Here is a 23,448-nt window from a genome sequence, read left to right as displayed (position 1 = left end):
TCTATACTGGTACTTAACCACTAAACCAAACATCCCTCTGTTTACAAAAGCCAATAATATAGTGAGATGGATAGTGTATAAATTTTATTATTTATTTATTATTAATAAATTAATAAAATAAAATGAAAGTTACAAAAAAGAATTGCAAATTATAAATGTATTCAACTATTTCAACTACCAATTAATGTTGATAAACTGTTTTCTATTTCATCTATTTTCTATAAGGTCTTTATATTTTTAATGTCTAATTTTCTATATGTTCCCCTTTTTAAAAAATTCTATATCTGTAACATTTGTTTATTATTGATCTCTCTATCCCTGTTATCTTAACCAATATTTGTCTCTGTTCTCACTTTCTTTAGAGTGATACTCCTTTTTTTATAAACTTTGAACATTGATCTTTTTTTAAAAAAATAAATTTTTAATTTTTTTTATTTAAATTTTAAATTTCAGTTTTCTATTTCTATTCTTTCAGCATTTATCTTTTCTTTGACTTTTTTGTTTTCTTGTTCATGCCTTCCAAATCTTTGCAGGAATTAGGTATCTCTAATCTAGTGAAAAGAAGGACTGGGGAGACATGATAGCAGTGTTTCAATATTTGATGGGTTGCCACAAAGAAGAGGGGGTCAACCTATTTTTCAAAGCATCAGAAAGCAAAATGAGAAACAATGGAAGAAAACTAAACAAGGAGACAAGCAACCTGAAACTAAGGAGAAATTTCCTAACAGTGAAAACAATTAACCAGAAGAATGGCCCGCCTTCAAAAGTTGTGGGTGCTCCATCTCTGGAGGTTTTTAGGAAGAGATTGTATAGCCATTTGTCTAGAATGGTATATGATCTCCTGCTCAAGCAGGAGGTTGGGCTAGAACTTTCCAACTCTGTTATTCTATGTTCTATCTGTGAGAAACAGTAAGAAGAACTTATACTTTATGTGAAATCTGAAGGAAAGAACAAACTCTTTCTCTCCATTTTTTTAGCTACTGTATACAATTACTGTTTCTCAGTAGAGCTAACTGTAAGGACCCACCCCACTTTGCATCTTAAGAAGACAGAACTCTTGGAATAATTCTTCCAACAGGAATCCTTTATTAAGAAGAAGTGGTTGCAGGCGGGCTAGACAGGACTTGGGGTCCAAGCTCTCCCATTCAAGGTTTTAAGGGGTTCCCCAGCAGTCCCACCCAATCACCCCCCCTTCCAGTGATAGTTTCAGGCATCACAATTCCACCCCTTTGATGCTTTCTTCCGTCCTTCTGGATGGAGACTTCAAATAAACTACATGAAAGGTAAATAGCCCCTTTGTCATGGTAAGGTTCTTTGGTGCTATTTACATTCAAACTCTTTGAGGTTGCAATAAACACATTCCTTCATACTGAAGGAAGTGAGGGCCATAAAGCCCCTTTGTTCTCCCCCTTCTCTCCCTCTTATGGCAGAATCCTGAGAAGGCAGAATTGGGGTTTTCTATATTTCATGATTAAAGATGAAATATAATTGGATTCTGACATCTGGCCCCTCTTAAAAATAAGAGAGATCCACCTGAAAGAAAATAAAACAGGTATAAAACTTAGTCAGGCTTGTTAGGATACTCTGTGTGAAACTTCTTCAATAGCTTCGGGGCTCTGACATGACGTTTATGGACCCACTCGTTTTGTGAGGGAGGGAGATGTTTCCAGGCAACTAGGTACTGAGTTGCTCCATGATATCTCCTAGAATCAAGGATTTCTTTTATTTCGAAGTGTTGTTCACCCTCCACCATAACTGGAGGTGGTGGGGGGGGATTTTTGGCCGTAGAGGTGACTGATGCTCTCTTTTCAGCAAGCTGCAATGAAAAATTGGGTGTATTTGCCTGAGATTTTTGGGTAATTCTAATTCTACTGTTACTGGATTTATGATTCTTTTAATTGGAAAAGGTCCTATATATTTTGGTCCAAGTTTTTTACAGGGCTGTAGGGACTTTAGGTATTTTGTAGATAAGTACACCATTTCTCCTATAATGAATGGTGTAGGCTCAACCCTTTTTTTATCGGCTTGTGCTTTGTATGCCTGCCTAGCTTCATCTAGTGCTTTTCTAACTATTGGCCAGGTGTTTTGTAGTTTTTCCATCCATTCTTTCAGCGAAGGGATCGTTGGTTCGTTTGGGGTTAATTCTGGCATGGGGTTGAAACTTTGACCGGTGGCTATTTGAAAAGGAGTGTAACCTGTGCTGGAGTGGACTGCATTATTGTAGGCAACTTCTGCAAAAGGGAGTAAGTCCGCCCACTCGGTCTGCTGGAAACTAAGAAAACATCTTAAATATTGCTTAAGTACGGAGTTCATTTTTTCAGCCGATCCATTTCCTTGAGGGTGGTGGCTAGATGTCAGTCCCTGAGTGGTTCCTAAGAGGGATAAAAATTCCTTCCAAAATGCAGACGTAAATTGCACCCCCCTGTCAGAGATGATGCGTTGGGGTGCCCCATGCAATCTGTAAATGTGTTGGATGAAAAGTTTTGCTAAGGCTTTTGCAGTGGGAATCTTTTGGCAAGGGATAAAGTGCACCTGTTTGGAAAACAAGTCCGTGACCGTCCAGACCACAGTATTCCCATTGCTTTCTGGCAATTCCACTATAAAATCCATGGCTATTTCTCTCCAGGGGGCTGAGGGACTTGCCACTGTTTGCAATAGTCCTGGCACTTTCCCTTGCAACCTCTTTGCCGTGGCACATTTTGGACAACTGGCTATATAACTTTCAATGTCCTTTTTCATGGATGGCCACCAAAATTGCCGTTTAATTAAATGTAAAGTTTTTACAAATCCAAAATGCCCTGCTGATTTTGTGTCATGGCAAAGGTGCATGAAAGTTACTCTTTGAGTTGTTGGTATATATAACTTTTCCCCTACCCAAGGCAACCCGTCTCTCATTGTGCACACATGTTTGTTTTTCTGGAACCATTCATCTGTTTCCAAACTTTTTCTGAATTCAATCCCAGTTTGGCTGTCCAGTTGTGGTTTTATTTTGGCTTGGGTTCTTGTGGTTACTGGCGCTGCCAGTTGTGACTCTGCCATTATTGGTCTAGAGTCTGTGGTTCGTGCGCTGTTATATTGGGGCATGCGAGATAGTGCATCTGCCAGGAAGTTCTTTCTTCCTGGTAAATGTTTGAGCTTAAATTGGAATTGGTGAAAATGCTGGGACAAGCGGGCTTGTTTGGGATTGAGTTTCCTGGAAGTTTTCAGGGCTTCCAAATTTTTGTGATCAGTCCACACCTGGAAGGGGATTTTGTTGCCTTCCAGGAACTGTCGCCACGTGAGTAATGCCCAACGTATCCCATAAGCCTCCTTCTCCCATACGGGCCAGCGCTGTTCTGTTTCCGTGAGTTTCTTGGATGTATATGCACAGGGTTGCAATACTGCATCATCATTTTCTTGTAATAGCACAGCCCCCACTGCCACATCACTTGCATCTGCCTGTATTACGAAGGGCTTGTCCATGTCTGGGTGTCTTAGTACTGGTTCGGCAGAAAAAAGTCTCTTTAGTCTCTCAAACGCTGCTTGGCATTCCATTGTCCATGTTAGTGGCTGGCTAGGTTTTACTGAGGATGCTCCCTTCATTTTTAGTAAGTTAGTGAGGGGCAAGGCTATCTGGGCAAATGAGGGGATGAATTGGCGGTAAAAGTTTGCAAAGCCCAGGAAACTTTGTAGTTGCTTTCTTGTGCGGGGTGGTGCCCAATCTAATACTGCTTTGACCTTCTCTGGGTCCATTTCAATGCCCTGTGGGGATATGCGATAGCCTAGGTAGTCTATCCTTTCCTGGTGGAATTCGCATTTTGAGAGTTTGGCATATAGGTGGGCGGCTCGCAGCTTCTTTAAAACTGCCCTGACAAGGTTGACGTGTTCCTCTTTTGTTTCAGTAAAGATAAGAATGTCGTCCAAGTAAACAAGGACCCCCTTAAACAGGTGCTCCCTTAGAACGTCATTGATTAATTGCATAAAGACTGCAGGGCCCCCTTGTAATCCAAATGGCAAGACTTTGAATTGATAGCACCCCATGGGGCAGTTAAATGCAGTCTTCCATTCGTCCCCTTCCTTAATTCTCACGCGATAGTAAGCTTCCCTTAGGTCCAGTTTAGAAAAAATTTTCCCTTTCGATAGGTGTGACAGCATGTCCTTCATGAGGGGCAGAGGGTATAGGTTGCTTTCACTGATTGTATTCAGGACCCTATAATCCACGCATAAACGTAAGGAGCCATCCTTCTTCTCTCTAAAAAGGACCGGGGCAGCCACTTTAGGCTTGGCTGGCTCAATGAAACCTCTCTCCAGGTTTTTTTTTATAAATCTTTCCATTTCCTCCTTCTCCTTTGGGCTCATGGAGTATAATCTGGGCTTCGGGAGTTTTGCCCCAGGCTTGAATTCAATGGTACAGTCTGTGGGTCGGTGGGGGGAAGCTCATTCGCCCTCTCCTCACTGAAGACTTCAGCAAGGTCTCTATATTCCTCTGGTATTTCTGTTAATCTTTTTTCCTCTCCTATGGATGCTTTTTCTATTCTTGATTCTGGTAGCCTCCCTTGGGGTTTTAAGTCCATAGGGTCCCCCTTCGGGAATTTGATTTCTGTCGTCCTCCAATTTACCCAGGGGTTCCATTTTTTCAACCATTCCATTCCTAGAATCATTGGGCATTCCATACCTGGGGTCACCACAAACGTTATGTCCTCTTCATGTTTGCCCAGGGAGAGGTGTATTGGTAGAGTGGCTAGGGTAGCTGGCACCCCCCCTGCTATGGATCCATCTAACTGGCCAAATGAGATTGGTTGTTCCAGTCTCCTGGATGGGATGCCCAGATTCCCCACTAGTGTTGGGCTAATGAGGCAGCGGGTGCAGCCAGAGTCTATTAAGGCTTTCACCTTCACAGCTTCGGGCATGGGGGGGATTAATATAGTCACTGTTTTGAAGATGGGTGTGATGCATCCACTTACCAGGGGTTCGCCCTCCGAGCTGTCATCTGAGGTATCCACCGGCCCTGTGGTGTAGGCTGGAGTTCTTTCCCCTTGGTGAGCAGGAGTGGGGGGTTCTGCAATTTCCATCATTCTCATGGCCGTTTCTTTTGGCTTAGCTGAAGACTTTCCGGATTTGTTGATTGGGGATCTGTCTGGGTTGTGCTGGGGGGCCTTTGAGCGGCATTCTACAGCTCGATGCCCTTCTCTTCCGCACTTGAAACACCCCATTTGCTTCTTGGCTGTATCCGATGATTTCACCGGTTGGTGTGTCAGCTCAGGCGGGGGGCGGCTCCATTGTTTTCCTCGGCGGTGCCTCTTCAATATGTCGATCTCTGCTTCCTCTGCCAAGACGTACCATTCCTCAAGTCGGTGTGGGTCCCCTCGGGGCAGGCAAGCATCATATAGATCATAGTTTAGTCCGTCTTTGAAATGGCTAAGGAGGATGTCTTCTGGCCAATTCAGTTTGCTGGCAATGGCCCGGAATTCTTGTGTATATTCAGCCACCGGGCGTTTGCCTTGCCTCATCGTTTTTATCCTTTCACGGGCTTTGCGATCAGCCAGGGGGTCTTCAAATCGTCTTCTCAAAGAGTACATGAAACGGTTGAAGTTACTGAGTTCTGGGGCATTGGAGTCATGCAAGTTCACCACCCAATCTGCAGCCGGTCCATCCAGGGCAGATTGCACAATCCGGATGCGGGCTTTGTCGCTGGGAATGTCCTGCCCGTATTCCTCCATGTAGCTGAGGACTTGGGTTAGGAAAAACCCCAAGCATTGGCTCCCCTTTGAATTTCACCTCCAACGGTGGACGTCTTGGAATGGATCGGTGCCTCCGTTGTTGGTGGTAGTGTCTTCCATCCAGATTGCCATCTGTGGTCTGGTAGGGGGTGGGGGCTACTGGATCAGTAGATGTCCCCGGGGTTGCAGGTTCCACGTCCCCCTCGGTGTCTCTCCCTTTGCGGCTCCAGGAGCTGGGGCGGCCGTAGGGCTCAGGATTCTCCTCTCCTAGGGAGCTGAGAGTTCTCTTCATCAGGTCAATAGCTTTCTCTAGGATCCAGTCTGAGTACGGTGCCCAGCTTTCTCCCTCTTCACTTGCGTGCAGGGATTTCTCCATCTCCTGCTTCCATTCTGGTTGCTTGGTCCCCCGTCTCAGGGTCACCTTTCTTGATTCCTTTCCCCACTCACTTTTCTTTCCAACGCCCATCGACCAGCGAGGCTTGTGGTCCTGTGTCTCCACCACTTCTTCTCCCTGAGGAATCTGACCTCTCGGATCCCAACATCTGGCAAGGTTCCAACTGGGTCAGCGGCTCTCTTTCCAGGGAGTTTTCCCCCTCTCTTGCTCCATTGTCTGACATGGTAAATTTTTGCAAAATCCCCCGGCAAGGGTCTCCCTTCCAGGTGGATTAATTTTGCAAGTCCTGTCTAATGTAAGGACCCACCCCACTTTGCATCTTAAGAAGACAGAACTCTTGGAATAATTCTTCCAACAGGAATCCTTTATTAAGAAGAAGTGGTTGCAGGCGGGCTAGACAGGACTTGGGGTCCAAGCTCTCCCATTCAAGGTTTTAAGGGGTTCCCCAGCAGTCCCACCCAATCACCCCCCCCTTCCAGTGATAGTTTCAGGCATCACAATTCCACCCCTTTGATGCTTTCTTCCGTCCTTCTGGATGGAGACTTCAAATAAACTACATGAAAGGTAAATAGCCCCTTTGTCATGGTAAGGTTCTTTGGTGCTATTTACATTCAAACTCTTTGAGGTTGCAATAAACACATTCCTTCATACTGAAGGAAGTGAGGGCCATAAAGCCCCTTTGTTCTCCCTCTTCTCTCCCTCTTATGGCAGAATCCAGAGAAGGCAGAATTGGGGTTTTCTATATTTGATGATTAAAGATGAAATATAATTGGATTCTGACACTAACTATGCTTTAATTTTATCCTTTCTTCATGACGCTTGGGCTTACAGAATTTCCCAATAACCACCTTGCCTTCTCTCCTTCCTCCTACTGTTTGATTGGCAGTTGGTTTATGCTGATATTGGGGGTGGGGACAAGAAGAGAAGGAAAGGAACACCAGTGCTTGTAATCAGTTCAGGCAGCCAGTCCTTCCACAATACCCAAGAAGTGGGATTTGTAACCACAAGTAATAGAGATTATTATGTTTATCTGTCTGAAGAGATATTTTGATCAGATTGCAGTAGAGTATTATAGGCAATTACCAGGCTGAGCCCAAGGGATGGGCCAAACACTTCATCAGTCTTGAGTCCTTTCACACCCACAAGAGATTCCATTGATTCTTGTCTACTGTCAATTTGCTTTGACCATTAGTAGATTCTTTTAATAAATCTTTATATTTATTTGAACTGATTTCCTTCTGATTTGACAAATGTACTGTTAATTCCATATTTGAAACATTCATGCCTTCTCTTGAACTATTTCAATTCTTTTCTTCTTATTGTATTCCAACAATTTTCTTCACACCAAAAGATTGCAGTATGTTTTTCTTCAGTGAGTTGTTTATTTTCTTTAAGTTGCTTTTTATTTCTTAATGTTTAGTGTTGTGTCCTGAGGCTCGGGACGTTGCAATGGTCCCGGGCAGTTGCAGGCTGCCCGGGACCAGACTGGCTGGCAACGGCTTCACGCGCATGCGCGAGGCGCAAAGCACACCTAATTGTTATCATTCTGCCCGGGGACGTTGTTAAAAAGGAGTCTGAGAGGCCTACAAGCCTCAGAGCTGTGACAGAGTAGAAAAGACTTCAATAAAGAGCTGTTGGAACCACAGGATGTTCTGTATTCATTCACCATTGATCCGAGGACATAACACTGGCAACGAAGGTGGGATAGCTTACAACAAATAAAAGAAGAATTGTAAGCTTACCCAGGAGTCCTGAAGAGAGGAAGACGGCGTTAAATTCAGCACCTGGCCTGCCAATACAGCATCACTGGAGATAAGCTGGCTGATAGACCTCTTCCTTACAAGAAGCAAGAATGGCGAATATAGGGAGACTGTCTGAATTTGATGTCACGCACCCAGAAAGATGGGAGTCTTATGTTGCCAGAGTAGAAAATTACTTTAGAGTAAATCAAGTAAGAGAAGATGGCTTGAAGGCCGCTACTTTGCTGTGTGTCTGTGGTCAAGATGCATTTGAAATTGCTGAAAATTTAGCAGCCCCTGCTCCCCTTGAATCTGTCACTTATACAGATTTTAAAAAATTATTGAAGGAACATTTTCAGCTCCAGTTGTCTGTTATTGCGTGGAGACACACTTTTGAACAGAGGGATCAAAGAGCTGGTGAATCAGCTAAAGAATACATTGCAGCCTTGAGAAGGGCAGCTAAGCCTTGTGATTTTAAAGACTTAGAAGAACATGAGGCCTATCAGGAACAACCCAGAAGCCGTCTCCGTGCACCATGAGGGAGTCCAGGAGAGCTCGGAAGAAGTTCCTGAAGATGAGGTGGATCATCTCTACCCAGCCAAAGAAAGGAAGCAGAAGGAAGGCAAAGAAAAGTCTTCAGCTGTGCCCAAGTGCTTTGGGTGTGGAGGTCGCCACAAGAGGACCGACTGCAGGTTCCGTTCTGCAATCTGTAGAGAATGTGGAAAGCAAGGCCACATAGCAGCTGTGTGTCCAGGCCGTCAGAAGGTAAAACCCCGAGAAGAATTGCACTTGAAAGGTACCAGGTTCCCCAGCCAAAACAGGGTGGGTTTCTGTGCATCACGTAGAAGCATTTATAGGACAGGCACATACAAGCCACTTAAAAAGAAACTGTCACTTAAGGGGAAGTTGCAAGGAGTTCCATTGGTTATGGAACTAGACACTGGGTCTGCACTTTCAATTATTTCCATTCACACATTCAGAAAGATTTGCTCTAGCAGTGGGTTCCAGGCCAAGCTTAGGCCATCCAATATAGTCTTAACGGACTTCCAAAATTCCAAGGTGTGTGTTAAGGGGGAGGCCACCCTTAATATACAATACAAGGATTTTAAAGGTCCATTAGATGTATTGGAAGTTGGAGGTGAGCGCACGAGTCTCATTGGACTCGATTGGTTTGAGGCCTTGGGAATACAAGTTACAGGGCTTCACAGTTTGCAAACATTAGGTCTATAGGAAGTCTGCAAAGAATTTGCAGATGTCTTCAGCCCTCAGCTGGGAGCATACAAAGGCCCCCCAGTTTCCTTGAAACTGGACCCCACTGTCACTCCTATCAGAGTAAAGGCAAGGAGAGTACCCTTTGCTTTGAAAGGGAAAATTGATGCTGAATTGGACAAATTGATTCAGCAAGGTGTCTTAGAACCTGTTGACTCAAGTCCTTGGGAAACTCCCATAGTCACGCCTCTTAAGGCTAATGGGGACATTCGCATCTGTGCAGATACAAATGCACTCTAAACAAGGCATTGCAACAGCATGCATACCCTGTACCTGTAGTCAGTCACATTTGGCCTTCCTCAAGGGGGGGCATGTTTTTGCAAAGTTTGACTTAGCACAGGCTTATCAACAGTTACCTGTTGATGAAGCTGCTGCTGAAGCACAAACTATTGTAACTCATAGGGGGGCATTCAAAGTCAAAAGACTACAATTTGGAGTAAATGTGGCTCCTGGAATTTTCCAAAGCGTAATGGAAAACACCCTGAGAGATATACCAGGGGTTTGCCCCTATTTTGATGATGTCTTAATAGCAGGAGAATCCACTCAAAATTTAGCTGAGAGGTTGAGGGCTGTTCTGCTGCATTTCAGGAAAACAGGCCTCAAGCTTTAAAAAGACAAATGTAAAATTGGAGTGTCTTCTACAGATTTCCTGGGATTCAGAATAGATGCCAAGGACATTCACCCTGCTGAGTCTAAATTAAAGGCTATCCTGCAGGTTCCTAGGCCTAAGTCTAAAGCTGAATTACAAGCTTTTCTGGGCTTCTTGAACTTCTACAATGCATTCATACTTAACAAAGCTAATGTAGCTGAGCCACTTCATCGGCTCTTGGACAAACAGGCAGTGTGGCAGTGGTCACAAGCACATGAAGCAAGCTTCAATGAGGTTAAAATGTGCAAGCACAAATGATGTGCTTGCACATTTAATGAAACTCTTCCTGTGTGCATCGCTTGTGATGCTTCCCCTTATGGGGTGGGAGCAGTACTTAGCCATCTAAGACCTGATGGAACTCAGGTTCCTGTTGAATATTACTCTTCTGCTGAGCAAAACTACGCTCAGATAGATAGAGAAACCTTGGCCATTGTTGCTGGAATTAAAAATTCCATGATTTTCTATATGGCAGACACTTCACGGTCTACACTGACCATAAGCCTCTGTTGGGTTGTTTACTACAAACAAACAAACCCCACATATCATCTCCCCCAGAATGCTGAGATGGTCCATCTTTCTGTCAGCCTATGACTTTTCTTTGGTTCACAAACCTGGCAAAGAAATGGGTCATGCTGATGGCCTTAGCAGATTACCTTTACAAATGGTAGAGGCTGACCCTGCCCCTGCCATCAACATTCTTTCCATTCAGGCGTTGCCTAAGTTGCCTTTAAATGCCAGGGATGTGGCTGCTGAATCAGCCACAGACCTCACACTCACTTGTGTATTGTCCTGGGTTTTGTCTGGATGGCCAGAGAGTTGTCCAGGTACTGAGTTTCAGAGTTTCTGGCTTAAGAAACATGAGTTATCTACTTTTCAGGATTGTCTGCTGTGGGGCAGCAGAGTTGTTATTCCTACCTCAATGAGGCCTAGGGTCTTGGCTTCCCTTCATGAGGGCCATCCTGGCATTGTCAGAATGAAGGCGCTTACGCGAAGCCATTTGTGGTGGCCAGGGTTAGACAGGGAAATAGAGGCTCAGGTGCACGGATGCCACTTGTGTCAGCGCTCACGCCTGGAAATGCCCCAGGCTCCTGTTCATAAATGGGAGGAAACACAGTCACCTTGGTCTAGGGTGCACATTGATTACGCTGGGCCCTTTCAGGGTCAATTCTTCTTGGTCCTTGTTGACAGCTATTCAAAGTGGCTTGAGGTTGTACCTGTCTCTTCAATCACTGCTGCCAAGACCTTTCAAGTACTGAGGGGGATTTTTGCTGCACATGGGCTCCCTGATGTCCTGGTGTCTGACAATGGTCCTCAATTCACTTCTTTCGAGTTTCATGCTTTCTTACAGGCCAACATGATTCGTCATGCCACTTCTGCACCATTCCACCCTTCCACCAACGGTATGGCTGAACGGATGGTCCGCATCACCAAGGATGCTTTAAAGAAACTGACCTACTGGGACTGGCATCACAGGTTGGCAGACTTTCTTCTTGCTTACTGCACCACACCTTCAACTTCCACTGGGAAGAGCCCAGCTGAACTCCGTTGGGGGCGCAAACTGATCACCAAACTTGACAGGTTGCACCCGGACAGACTGCCTCCTAAGGTCACCCAACCCAGGGCACCGCGGTATCTGCAAGTGGGTGCCCCTGTATGGACCCGGAACTACGGGCCTGGTCACTTGTGGGTTCCTGCTGTAGTATGCAAGGTTACTGGCCCTTTGTCATACGAGGTCTCCTTGGATGATGGTTGTGTTCTTCAGCAGCATATTGATCAGCTGCGTACGAGACTGGACTTACCCTCTGGAACGCCTGGGCTTTCTCCAGGGGGGGAGGGGGACCACTATTGGCAAAGGGAAGGGTGTTGGCAGTAGCCGGGGCCAAACAGAGAGGCCACAGATGGCCTGTTCCAAGGTTCCACAAGTGTTCCAAACAGGAATTCAAGGGAACAAGAAATCACACAGGCACCAGTGCCTACTCCAGCCAGGGAGTCACCCAGGGGGCATACTCATCATTCACAACTACCATTCAACACTCCAGTCAGGGAGAATAACCGGGAGCATCCCAATAACCCAAACATTGCAAGAGAGCTGGCACACAAACAGTCAAGTTGGCCCAGTACTGCTACTGTTTCCAGAAGGAAGCCTTCACACAGGGAGGTGGTCGGAGAGGCAAATCCCAATTCTGGGACCTCCGGCATAGATTGGGGGGCAACTGAGTTTTGGGGCACTGCAGAAACCCCAGACAATCCCGATATGGGGCTTGGGAGTGAAGGGATGCGTTCCCTTGATAGGTCCATTGTGGGCTCGGAGGGCTCTACAGAAATGCCAAACAGTGGCAGGCTTACAGAGGGGCCTGAGAGCCTACAATTAGGCAGGTCAACCAGGTTCATGGGGGAGCAAAGGCCTAGTCTGACGAGCCCGGTGGGCAAGCAAGCAGACCAGGCAATGGGGCACAGTTCACGGGGACCACCAGGGTTTGAAAGAGGGGGCAACTCCATGTCATCCTCTGTACAAGAGGAAATAGAGGATTCTCAGAATCTAAGGAGGTCACAGAGAGTAAAAAGATCTCCCAAGTATCTTGAGGACTTTGTAACCCTGCTGGCAAAGCAGAAAAAGTGAGAGGGTGCCTGCTGTTGTGGAAAATGGAAGTATGGGCAGTGGGTATTAATCCCAGAACTATAGCCCGGTACCATTTGTGGTGTGGGTATTGCATCTCATCCGGGGGGGAAGGGGTGTTGTGTCCTGAGCCTGCAAAGGCAGGCTCGGAATGTTGCAATGGTCCCAGGCAGTTGCAGGCTGCCCGGGACCAGACTGGCTGGCGCCGGCTTCACGCGCATGCGCGAGGCGTGGAGTGTGCCTAATTGTTACCATTCTGCCCGGGGACGTTGTTAAAAAGGAGTCTGAGAGGCCTGCGAGACTCAGAGCTGTGACGGAGTGGAAAAGACTTCAATAAAGAGCTGTTGGAACCACAGGATGTTCTGTATTCATTCGCCATTGATCCGAGGACTCAACATTTAGTGGAAGGAGAACAAGTGAAACTATGTTAATTTTGTTCATTTTCTAGACATTAGTTGATGGAACTGTCACTAAGAAAATATATCTTTGACTGGTCAAAGTGAGCATATTATTTCAGAAATCTACAATATTTTGTTAGATAAGTAATCTACAGTTATGAGGATGATCTAATTATTTTAATTAAAATTATAATATGCTTTGTAGAATTATGTTTTGATTTATTTTGTTTCTTTGTTATTTCTTATGTAGTAGTTGGAAGTCCATGTTTTATGAATAAAATGTGCCACTTAAGGAAAAAAGGAATATATCTGAAGAGAGAAATTAGAAGTATATCACAAAAAACAAAAACTCTGTACAAATCCATTATTTCTGCCTCAGGAACTCAGCAAACCTCTATTCAAATAGTTGGAACAGAAGAAAGAATTGGTAACATATTTTTTTTCATTTGTTGATTTTAGACAGCTGTTTAAAAACTGTCTTTTTACTGCATTTATGGCTGAGGCCCACAAAACCATTGAAGGCAAAACCATGAATTGGTCCAATCAAATGCTGGATTTCTTTTCCTCTGGTGCAAAACAGATGTAAGGCTGAGGCTGAAGGAGGGGTCTAATGCATCAGCAGTCTTTAGTCCCTTCGCACTCAAAGATATTTAAGTCCAGCCCACTTTAAATTCTATTGACCCTTAACTACCACTAATTTGCTTTGTCTATTAGTAGTTCAGATTATTGTAAAGAGCATAAATGTGAAGTAAACCTTTATATTCATTTGAACTGCCTGAACTTCTGATTTCCTGCACTTGACAGTAGTCTATTGTCACATAAGGTGGGAAATTATAACCTGTTTATTTTGTGCAGTGCAAAGAGGTATCCTGGGACAACTAACAAATCAAGAAACACCCCCCCCCAATTCATAAATTAATATAGCTTTTATACACTTTTGGAAAACAGAGGCACATGATCATTAGCCAGCAATAGACAATAAGCAACAGAGTATTCATGCCCCTGATAGAAGATGGTCCTCCCAGAAAGTGGGTTCATTACTAAAACATTACAGCCCTCTCCCATCAGTCCATAACTTATGAGGCTGATAATTAAGTATGCAAAATTTTCTAGTTAATTTATCTGCAACAGGGGATGTTAGGGCATTTTGACTAATCTGTTTACAATAGGAAGCGGGCCCAGCCTTCTTTCCATTGCTACCCTTCTTCAGGGTGGTACATGTTCTTTCGTAAGATTATCACCTAGCTTTGCAGGAATTTTAGGGAAAGGATCTGAGGCCCAAGAATGAGAGGTCACAAAGACAGAAACATGAATGTTTTTCAACAAAATGGGGTTTCTCTGAATAAAATTATCTCTACCAGTCCTATATCATAAACTAGTCCTATTTTTACCTAGATCTTGAATGAAAAAAGCCTATGCAGTTACTCTGCAGCTTAGTGCATCCTATGAACACAAAAAATAAGATTAAATCAGTAAAGCATTATTTAATTACACATAAGAGGGCAATTTATGAAGAGGCAATTTTGTCAATTTATAATATGAATATATACAGAATTAATCATAAGTCTTAAATTACACCTATAGAGTCTTTAAATATTTCCAATAGAGAAGTTCTGTCACTGTAACTGAAAACATTATAGATTTTTTCCATTTCTTATGATAGGAGTAGACAGCAAACAAAGGTTATTGTAAATTTCCTAGTTCCTATTTGTGATCTGCAGTCTCCCCAAAGTTATCCTAGGATTAGTGAAGCTGAAATGTTCAGTCGCATGAAGGGAGAATGGGTAAATGTTTAAAATAGGTGCCATAAGCTTTTCGAAGTTACACAAATAGTGCCTATTCAATCCAGTGATCTAATGATTACTGGCATTTTCTCTGCTGCTTATATATAAGTTATAAAACTTTAGCCACCACCCCCTCCTCAAGCCAAGAAAAGTGGTGCACACTTGCCTTAATAGATTTTTTGTGCTAAGAAAAAAATGATATGCTTGAGGAAGCCCAGAGTGATATGCAACAAAAGAAAACACTACTTGGAATGGTAAGCAAAAAGAGAATATTTTTTAACATAGGTACATGTTATTTGAGTTGCCCCAGGCATTACTCTTTTTTACCTTGGATATCAATAGTATTGTTTAATTATTACACCTCAAGCTGAGAGGAGCCAATGCCGTCTTTGCCCCTAAATGTTAAATAAAATTCCACATAGATTATATACACCTATAGTGATTGTCAGTTAATAACCATTCATTCAGCACCTGTACTAGGTTGCAAAGACATCCCTACAACTCTACAATCATAATCATGACTGGTGACCTGACCTCTTGGTTTCCCACAAGCAAAGTCAGTGGGTCAGAAGTTACAGTCAGATGACAACAGTCAGATGCTTAAACAACAGTAACTGGAGACTGCCTAAACAGCACACTAAGCAGGACTGCCTCTACAACAAATATATTATGTCTGATGGCAGCTATGTGACATCACACTTTATAATCACATCACTTAGCAATGAAAATTCCAGTTCCAGCAAGCAATGTGAAGCAGTATATAAGTCTAAGTGCTATTGCTATTAAGCAAGGACTACCTCTATAAAAAATATGTCTTCAACCATTTTAAACTAGGGCCTAATTTTTAGTCTTGCTTTCATTTTTCTCAACTTCTCCTTTTTGTAATCTTACAAATCTTACTCAAAAGGTAGATGTATTTGTTCAGGAAAGTTCTTAGGGAAAACAAGAACTTTCTAACTGCCTGCACAATTCCTCTTATGCATCTGGCAGGCAGGCAGACAAAACATTAAAGCTGTAGAGAAGAAATGACAGCACAGTCTCTGCCATGGCAGCTCATCCTACTATATCCTACAAATTGACATTTATTTTTGCTAAAATTGTTAAACACTGAAAGTGCTCACTTTCCTCATAGAAGTAAAGAATGGCAGAATTCCTTTTAGATTATCTTGGCCCTTCTGAATTAAGATACCCCAGGATGACAAATAATGACAAGTCCAAGTCACTCAATAAACTCCACGGCCAAGCAAGTCCCAGTCCACATCCATGTCTCTAGTGCAATTAATTTACATTTATATTAATTCCTTGAGGGAAAAGTAGGATGAAAATAAAGCAGGCTGAAGCATTTCATCTTTGAAGGGGATATTAATGATCCGTTGCTCACAATAAATAGATATTTATTGCTTTTATTAATAAATATTATTTGCTCAAAAGTAAATGTTTTTAGCACCACACATTAACTATAGTGTTTCTCTGAAGACTAAATTAATGTCAAATGTAAAACTTTGCGAGTCCATTTTCCTTTTTTTAATGCTCAGAATTGGCCATGTGTTCTTTTTTGTTCTTCTCTGTCTGGTTTATTATATGAGAAAAAATACATGAAGCCATTTTTCTCAGAATTTATAATTTTTCTCTTTAGTTTAGAGCATTAAGCCCCTAGACCCATTTTTATAGCACCCGGAGTAGCAGTTCCATATTTGACTGAAGATCATCTCCTTTCTTCCAGTTTCTAATTCCAGAATTATCCTCTACTCTCATTCTAAGCATAATTTCTCAAGTCTAATTTTCCATACTTAAAAAACCTTTGAGTGAAATATATGCATCTGATTGAGAAAACTCAGAAAAATATTGTGTTCTCTACTTCCTTCTCTTATTATAGGTTCTATATCCCAGAGTCGTCAAATGTCTATGCATTTAATACATAGATTGTTCATTGTGGAAAGAAAAAAGTATTCTTAACTTCTGTTCCGTACAACAAAAATATATTAATACTTTTCTAGTAATTTATTTTAATGGAAAAAACAAAACCTTTCACTGGAGTAAGCTAATATGAAGTAATTCACCAAATTCTTTTTATTCACCTCACAGAAATTAGCCTTTATGGGATATTATTTGCATTATTTTAATTAAATTGTATATAATTTTGTATCTCATGTGATTTTTCCTACTTTAGTTCCAATATATGTTGTTATTGATTCAAAAAAAATTATTCTAAACTGTTTAACTGAAAAACTATTAATGCAAAGAATCATTGATCCAAAATATCAATGGACTGGTCCTGTAGGACGAATAACTCAAGGTAATTATTGATTCATTTGTAAACAAAATTAGAAATACTGCTCTTAATTTTTTTGTGTAGGGTGAGCAACCAGATATTTTGGGCCAATTCCAATTTTATGTTTTTTTCCATCTTCACATTGTGTCATTAAACTTGGTAGCATAGGACTGTTTTTGGTAAACATTCTCCTTTTGGGGAATAAAAGAAGGGGCAACCCTCAAATTTCAAGCCTGAAATAGTAAAACAAAATATATTATTTCCACTCTAGGAACATAATTGCACTAATAAAAAAAGCTCTGCAATTCTTGCAGGTGATTTTTTTTAGAAAAATTCTTAAATAAAGTAGAATTTTTGGCCACAAAATGATTCCCTGCCCCGGCTATAAAGTAATCCACACTGAATCAGGTGATTTGCTTCTATATAATTTTAACATGGTGGCAAATTAAATAATGTGAGATATACCTTTTTTGCAGATATGATAGGCTCATATAATTTTATGATTCTTCAAAAAAAGTTGTTATTATATCTTCATTTCCATAATAATGGCTCTGCTGCATGTTTCTTTAAAAGTAGTAATATGCTAGGCTATGCTACGCAATTAACAATATAAAAATTTTGTGGGTTTCATGTAAGCAAAATGAATTCAGCAAAAATCAGTTTTTCACTGATATTGATGATAGTGTATTGGAGAATGATTATTATTAAATTGTTTCATTTGCAATTTGCATTTTTGAAGTAAGAAAAAAGACATAAATTTATGATAAATAAATTATTGGAGAATAAGAACTAGTTTGATACAATTATTTTGCAACAGAATTGGAACCATTAAAACATTTTATTTTATGAATTTGTCTTCTAATTTTGATTTAGGTGTTTGTTGATTTTTTTCCCCCAGTTATTAGATAGAACTTCCAGACAGAATTCCAATCCCACTAAGAATAATGATAATGCCCATTATCCTCAAGCAGATTATGTCATAATTGGTGCCTTGAGAGTACATTCTTTTATTATTTCTTTCCTTGTCTGGGTAATACAGTAACATAAATAATGATATCATTCCCAAATAGTTTATTTCGCTTTCTTGCCACTAGACAGTCTTAGTAGTGAAAATTTCAGTTCACTTACCCACTTCCCAGGTTCCTGCCACTGTGACATTCTAGCAGGAATACAGTGAGCCCAAATGCAGTGTACCTGGCACACTAGTAAAAATAATTTGAGAAGCAACAGAAAAATTTCATCTGTGTTAACATTTAAACTCAGGGAATATAATTTTGAACAGTATTATTAAATTAGTAGATAGGTGACATACTGAATAAATAACAAATACTAATATTTAATTTTTGTTCTGAACAAAAGTGAGGTGAATGGATTTTATGCTATGAATATTTATTTCACCTTTAAATAACTATTTGGCCAAAGTACCTTTTATTTAAAATGTTGTTAAATTCATACTACAAATTAATTCTGTTATTATTATGGGTAAATAGAGAAGCATTTCAACAAAATCTATTATGCCAACACAACTTCAGGTTATGATAATTTACAAAAATTACAATAATTTAGTTAATTTGTCATTACAAAATCTAAACAGGATAGTTTATAAAAGGATGGAATTGTAAATATAATGGCCAAAGGGGAAAAAAAAAAGAATAAACAGTGAAATAATCTCCCTTCCGGCGTGATAATGTTGAAAGAAAAATCTTCATCAGGATCCAATTCAATCTGGGAATAAACAGAATAGAGACTGTTTTAGAAAGAAGGTTATAATTTATTGAAGAGCAGAACCACACAGAAATATGACTCTGGAGCAGCTGACCATATGGTGCTGGGAGTGGTGGGTTTTTATACCTTCTTGGGCTTTTGTGTTTGGAATTATTCTTGTTGCTGTGGCATGAGCTTTGAGCTGAGGTTTAATGTGCCCTTCTAGTATTCTAATAGTGGTGGGTTAATCCTATTATGACCTAAACAACATGCAATATAAAGACTGCAAGAACCACTATGTAAGACAAACAGGCAGAACACTGGCAGAACACATCCATGAACATCAACTAATAGTCAGAAGACATAATGAAAACTCTATTTTCACAACATATAGACAGACTTAACAATGGTTGCAATTGCAAAAATGTGACCATCCTAGACTAAGCCAAGTCCCAAAATGCCAGGGAATTTCTAGAAGCCTGGCACTGACAAATTAGCCTTCAATAAATATGTAAACATTAACAACATCTATATGCAAAAGAGATAAGCAACCAACCAAAAGTAAGGAAGGGAGGTCTGCTGTAGATAATGATATTTTTTCAGGTTTTTTCACACATTTTGATGGCTCATTTGTTAAGCTACTTTTCAGAGTAGCTTCTTTTTTCTGCCCTGATCTCACTTGTTAATACATTCCTGACTTCATTGTACAACATTTTACCTCCTTTCCTCTAAGCTTCCTTTTTGGCATAATGTAACTATTTGAGTTTAGCTGTGAACCAAGGTTATTGTTACTGTATATGAACAAACTTTTGATTGGGCCACATAAGTCCTCACAAAAACTAACATATGATGTCACGGTATCAATGAGTTCATCTAAGTCTGCTGAGGCAGCTTCAAAAACACTCCAGTCTGTGCAGTTGAGGCTTTAACTTCGCCTCCTCAGTCCAAGTCTTCACTGTTTTAACCATAGGTCTTACAGTTTTAAGTCTCTGTCTATAAACAGGTATAAGGTGAATCATAGAATGATCAGCATGGCCCATAGCTGCTCTTACTGTGTTTCCCCAAAAATAAAACCTGGTCTTTTTTTTTTTTTTTTTTTTGCCTCCAAAAGAGGCACCAGGTCTTATTTTCAGCTGTGTGTGTTTGTGTTTTTTCCACTCACCTCGCCATGGTGGCACCACCAGCCCTGCCTAGCCAGCCCACTTCTTCTATGACCGAAGGAGCAGCTTCCTTCTACAGCTGAGAATTTCACAATCATAGGCTTTTCTGAATCCATAGCTCGGTTCTTGGATGCAGAGGCCTTCTGGAAAGATCTCTGACTGCGAAATGCAGGCTGGAGTTCCATTCTCAGCTGCAGAATGAAGCTGCATGGCGCAGCAGTTAGGGTGCAGTACTGCAGGCCACTTTAGCTGACTGTGTTCAGCAGGTCAGCAGTTCAAATCTCACTGGCTCAAGGTTGACTCAGCCTTCCATCCTTCCGGGGTAGGTAAAATGAAGACCCAGATTGTTGGGGGCAATGTAAATGTAAATATATATATATATATATATATATATATATATACATTGCTTACTGGTGTACACCGCTTAGAGAGTGCTTGCACTTAAAAGCGGTATATAAGTCTCATAAATAAATAAATAAATAAATAAATAAGCTGCTCCTTCAGCTGCAGAAGTGGGCTGGCAAGGCAAGTGTCAATCCATGGGAGGCCAGGATGAAATGGTAAGCTCCATTCCCCCACCCCCACCCTAGCTTGATTGCCCCAAAACTAGGGTTTATTTTGGGGTAAGACTTATATTAGGCCCACCCCCAAAAATCAAGCTAGGGCTTATTTTCAGGGTAGGTCTTACTTTTGGGGAAACACAGTAGTAGAGAGCGATAAACATTTTTTAATGTTGAGTAGCAGTGGTCTAACACAGGGTTTTCAACCTTTTTACTAACTGTACCACTTTTAGGATATGGCAATATTCAGGTAGCACCCAGCAAGGTGCCAAAAACTTGATGACCAAAAAATAAAAACAAACCCCGTTCAAAGTTGCAATTGCACTGAAATGACTTATGACCATTTTTCACACTTATGACTATTGCAGCATGCCCAGCATGTGATTTATATTTGGATGCTTGGCAACTGATTCATATTTATGATGGTCACAGTGTCCCAGGGTCATGTGATCCCCTTTTGTAATCTTTTGACAAGCAAAGTCAATGGCAGGGATGCTGGTGGCCAAGTGCTAAGGCGGGACTTCCTTCCCTCCCACCCTGCCTCCCTCCCACCCTGCCTCCCTCTTTCTCACTCCCATCTCCTTCTGAAGGAAGAATTTGAACCCCCTTCCCGTATTTTCCCTCTTCCATATATTCCTCAAACAAGGAAAAGCCTCAGAGACAGAAAAGACAAGCTGCTGAGTGAACTAGCATTCCCCTTTAAGAATTAGCTACTGGCTAGAAAGGAAAGTTAAGGAGCTGGCAGCTTGCATTTAAGGAAGAAAAAAAATGTAATAAGTACTGGCTGCCAGCTAAGGCAGCCTCCCCAAATGGCTCTATTCATAGTAAAGGAATGCTATAGGCAAAATCCATTCAGGAGAAAAATACTTCAAAACCTACAGCTAACAATAGCAGAGCAATAGAAGCTAACACGAGAATCAACCATCAGTCAAATAGAAATTGCCAAACATTCCTTAAGAACACAAAGCCCACATTGCACAAATCACAAAAGCACATAAGAATCCTTCCACTCTCCATCTCCCTTCCTCCATGCCTCACCTCCTGATGCTGCCTTTCTTCGTTGCTGCTCTTTTTCATTCCTCGTGGAGGGCGACCCCTCCCCTGCTGCATTTCTTGCCTGTTTGCTGCTGCCAGCACAGGTAGCTGCCACAGCAGTTGTAGATCTGCTCATGGTTAGCCTGCTTGATCTCATCTCCTCTCCCTCCACCCTCCTCCCCCTTCTTCTTTCCCTTCTGTGAAGCTAGAGCTGACTTCACCTCCTCCCAAGGCTGCTGCTTTTTTTCTCTCTCCATCTCCCACCCAAACTGCTTCCTTTTATAGCCTCTCCTATCTCCACTTCCTTCCTCCTCCTTTCTCTTCCGGGTGAGCCGGAAGTGAGTCTGGGGCCTTTGCTTCGCCCCAGCCACTTTGTAGCTCCAGAGGACTCTCTCACAATAAGTCCTTGCCTGGGCAGGGCTGCGTATCACCTGCTACAGGCTAATGTACCACAGGTGGTACGCATACCACTGGTTGAAAAGCCCTGGTCTAACATATTCTCGCCTCTAGTGAGACAACTGATATGCTGAGTGTATCTTGACAGCTCTTGGCTTAGGTTAGCTCTGTTAAAACTCCTAAGACAATGAATAAGGATTCTGAATATCACTGAATATTCAGTCTACAGGATTTGGATACATGATTCTCAAGCTCTGGTCCATAGGATCCTAAGGAGAAAACTGCCCATGATTTTCTTAAAAATCACCCATAGATGAAAAACCCACAGCTTGTTTAGATATACAGTTTCCTTATATATTTTACTACTAGAAAGTTTAAGCACCATCTAGGTATTTGTACTTTACACCCATGTGAAATTTTGTCAAGGCTCTGTGGCAAATTGAGACAAATTATATCTATAGTATTCCCAGGTCAAATCTCATTAAAGGTTGAGACAAGTCACATGACTCATCTTTTGAAAGGACTGGTATGACAGAACTCTTAAGCAACTGCAGCATTATTTTCAATATACTTACAGCCTGTGTTATTATCTACTCTAACATCTTTCCAGGTATTAATATTAGTTTCACTGATCAGTAATTACTGAAATCCTTTTTTCTTTCTGTCTTAAGAGAAAGAATACATTTGCTTCTCCAACACCATGTTATTTGCTAAGAAAACATAGGACTGCAGTTATGATAAATATATATTGATTGCTAACTCAGAAGAATGGTAGAATTGAATCAATAACCACAAAAGCGAGCATGAAGTACATACTTTGAAGAGGTCAAGGCCACACTGAGTAGCAGCAAATGGTTGAGATTAGAATTTTCTATGTTTCTCTAGGTGGAATTTGTAGTCCTGTGTTTGTTTAAAATAATATTATCTCTTTTTTAGAACATATATTGCAGTGGGCTTCTCAAATGGGATTATCTCTATATTTGGGGTTTATATTGGGTACTTCCTGCCTCAAAATGACAGAAATTATACCAACAATTAGGGTCACAATTTTCTACCATTCTGTTTAGGGAATAACTTGAACATTTGGTGACTCGGATCACAGTGACCTAGGACTACATACTACTCATACTTTTCTTATGTAGTTTTGTACATTTTCTTTTTTGCTTGTTTATACATTACTGTGTGGTTTATCAAGGCCTGTATGAAAATAGATGGTCAGGGTAAAAAATCCTGTCCTATTGCTAAATAACAGATGTCTAGAATTTAAGATTAATTATTGTCTGTGATAATTTAATGTCACATTTTTATATTTGAATTATTTTTATTTATAGAATCTCAAAGATTAGTTTTAAATAGTGATGGTAGCTTGGAGATTTATAAAATTAAAGGCAGTGATGCTGGGAGTTATACTTGCAAAGCAAATTATATGTACAATAATGAACAGCTGACTACAGAAATCCATTTTATGGTCTATGGTAAGTAAAGATTAGTAATCTTCTTTTCTAACTGTGATATTAACTTATAAACTATACAGATACTCAGATGCAAGTAAAACAGTATAAAGTAATAAATTACATTTATTTATAAATTACATTTATAATGTTAGAGCTTAGGTCTATTATAACTAAATATAGGGAGATTTATGAACAATGCTTCTTTACACAATAATTAAAATTTATGAATCAGAAGTTGTGATGTTCATCAGCTGAAAAGGTAAACCAATTCATGAAGGACCAGACTGTCAAAAACTAGGAAGCCCTTTCATTCTACTT

The 23,448-nt window shown here is 41.1% G+C and overlaps 1 protein-coding gene across 1 annotated transcript in view; it reads left to right on the top strand.

Annotated features, from left to right (window-relative positions):
- The first annotated feature begins 16,784 nt into the window (after window positions 1-16,784).
- The window catches only part of LOC120313605 (zona pellucida-binding protein 1-like), a 62,889-nt gene continuing 56,225 nt past the window's right edge, over window positions 16,785-23,448 (top strand). The window contains exons 1-2 of the mRNA XM_039355686.1: window positions 16,785-16,845; window positions 23,008-23,151. Coding sequence (XP_039211620.1) covers window positions 16,785-16,845; window positions 23,008-23,151 — 205 coding nt within the window. The remainder of the gene's footprint in view (window positions 16,846-23,007; window positions 23,152-23,448) is intronic.

Source organism: Crotalus tigris, unplaced genomic scaffold, assembly GCF_016545835.1.
Source record: "Crotalus tigris isolate CLP2741 ecotype Arizona unplaced genomic scaffold, ASM1654583v1 scf7180000018730.549990, whole genome shotgun sequence".
NCBI lineage: Eukaryota > Metazoa > Chordata > Lepidosauria > Squamata > Viperidae > Crotalus > Crotalus tigris.
Note: the sequence above shows the minus strand (reverse complement) of the source record. Positions and strands in the feature narration are given on the sequence as shown.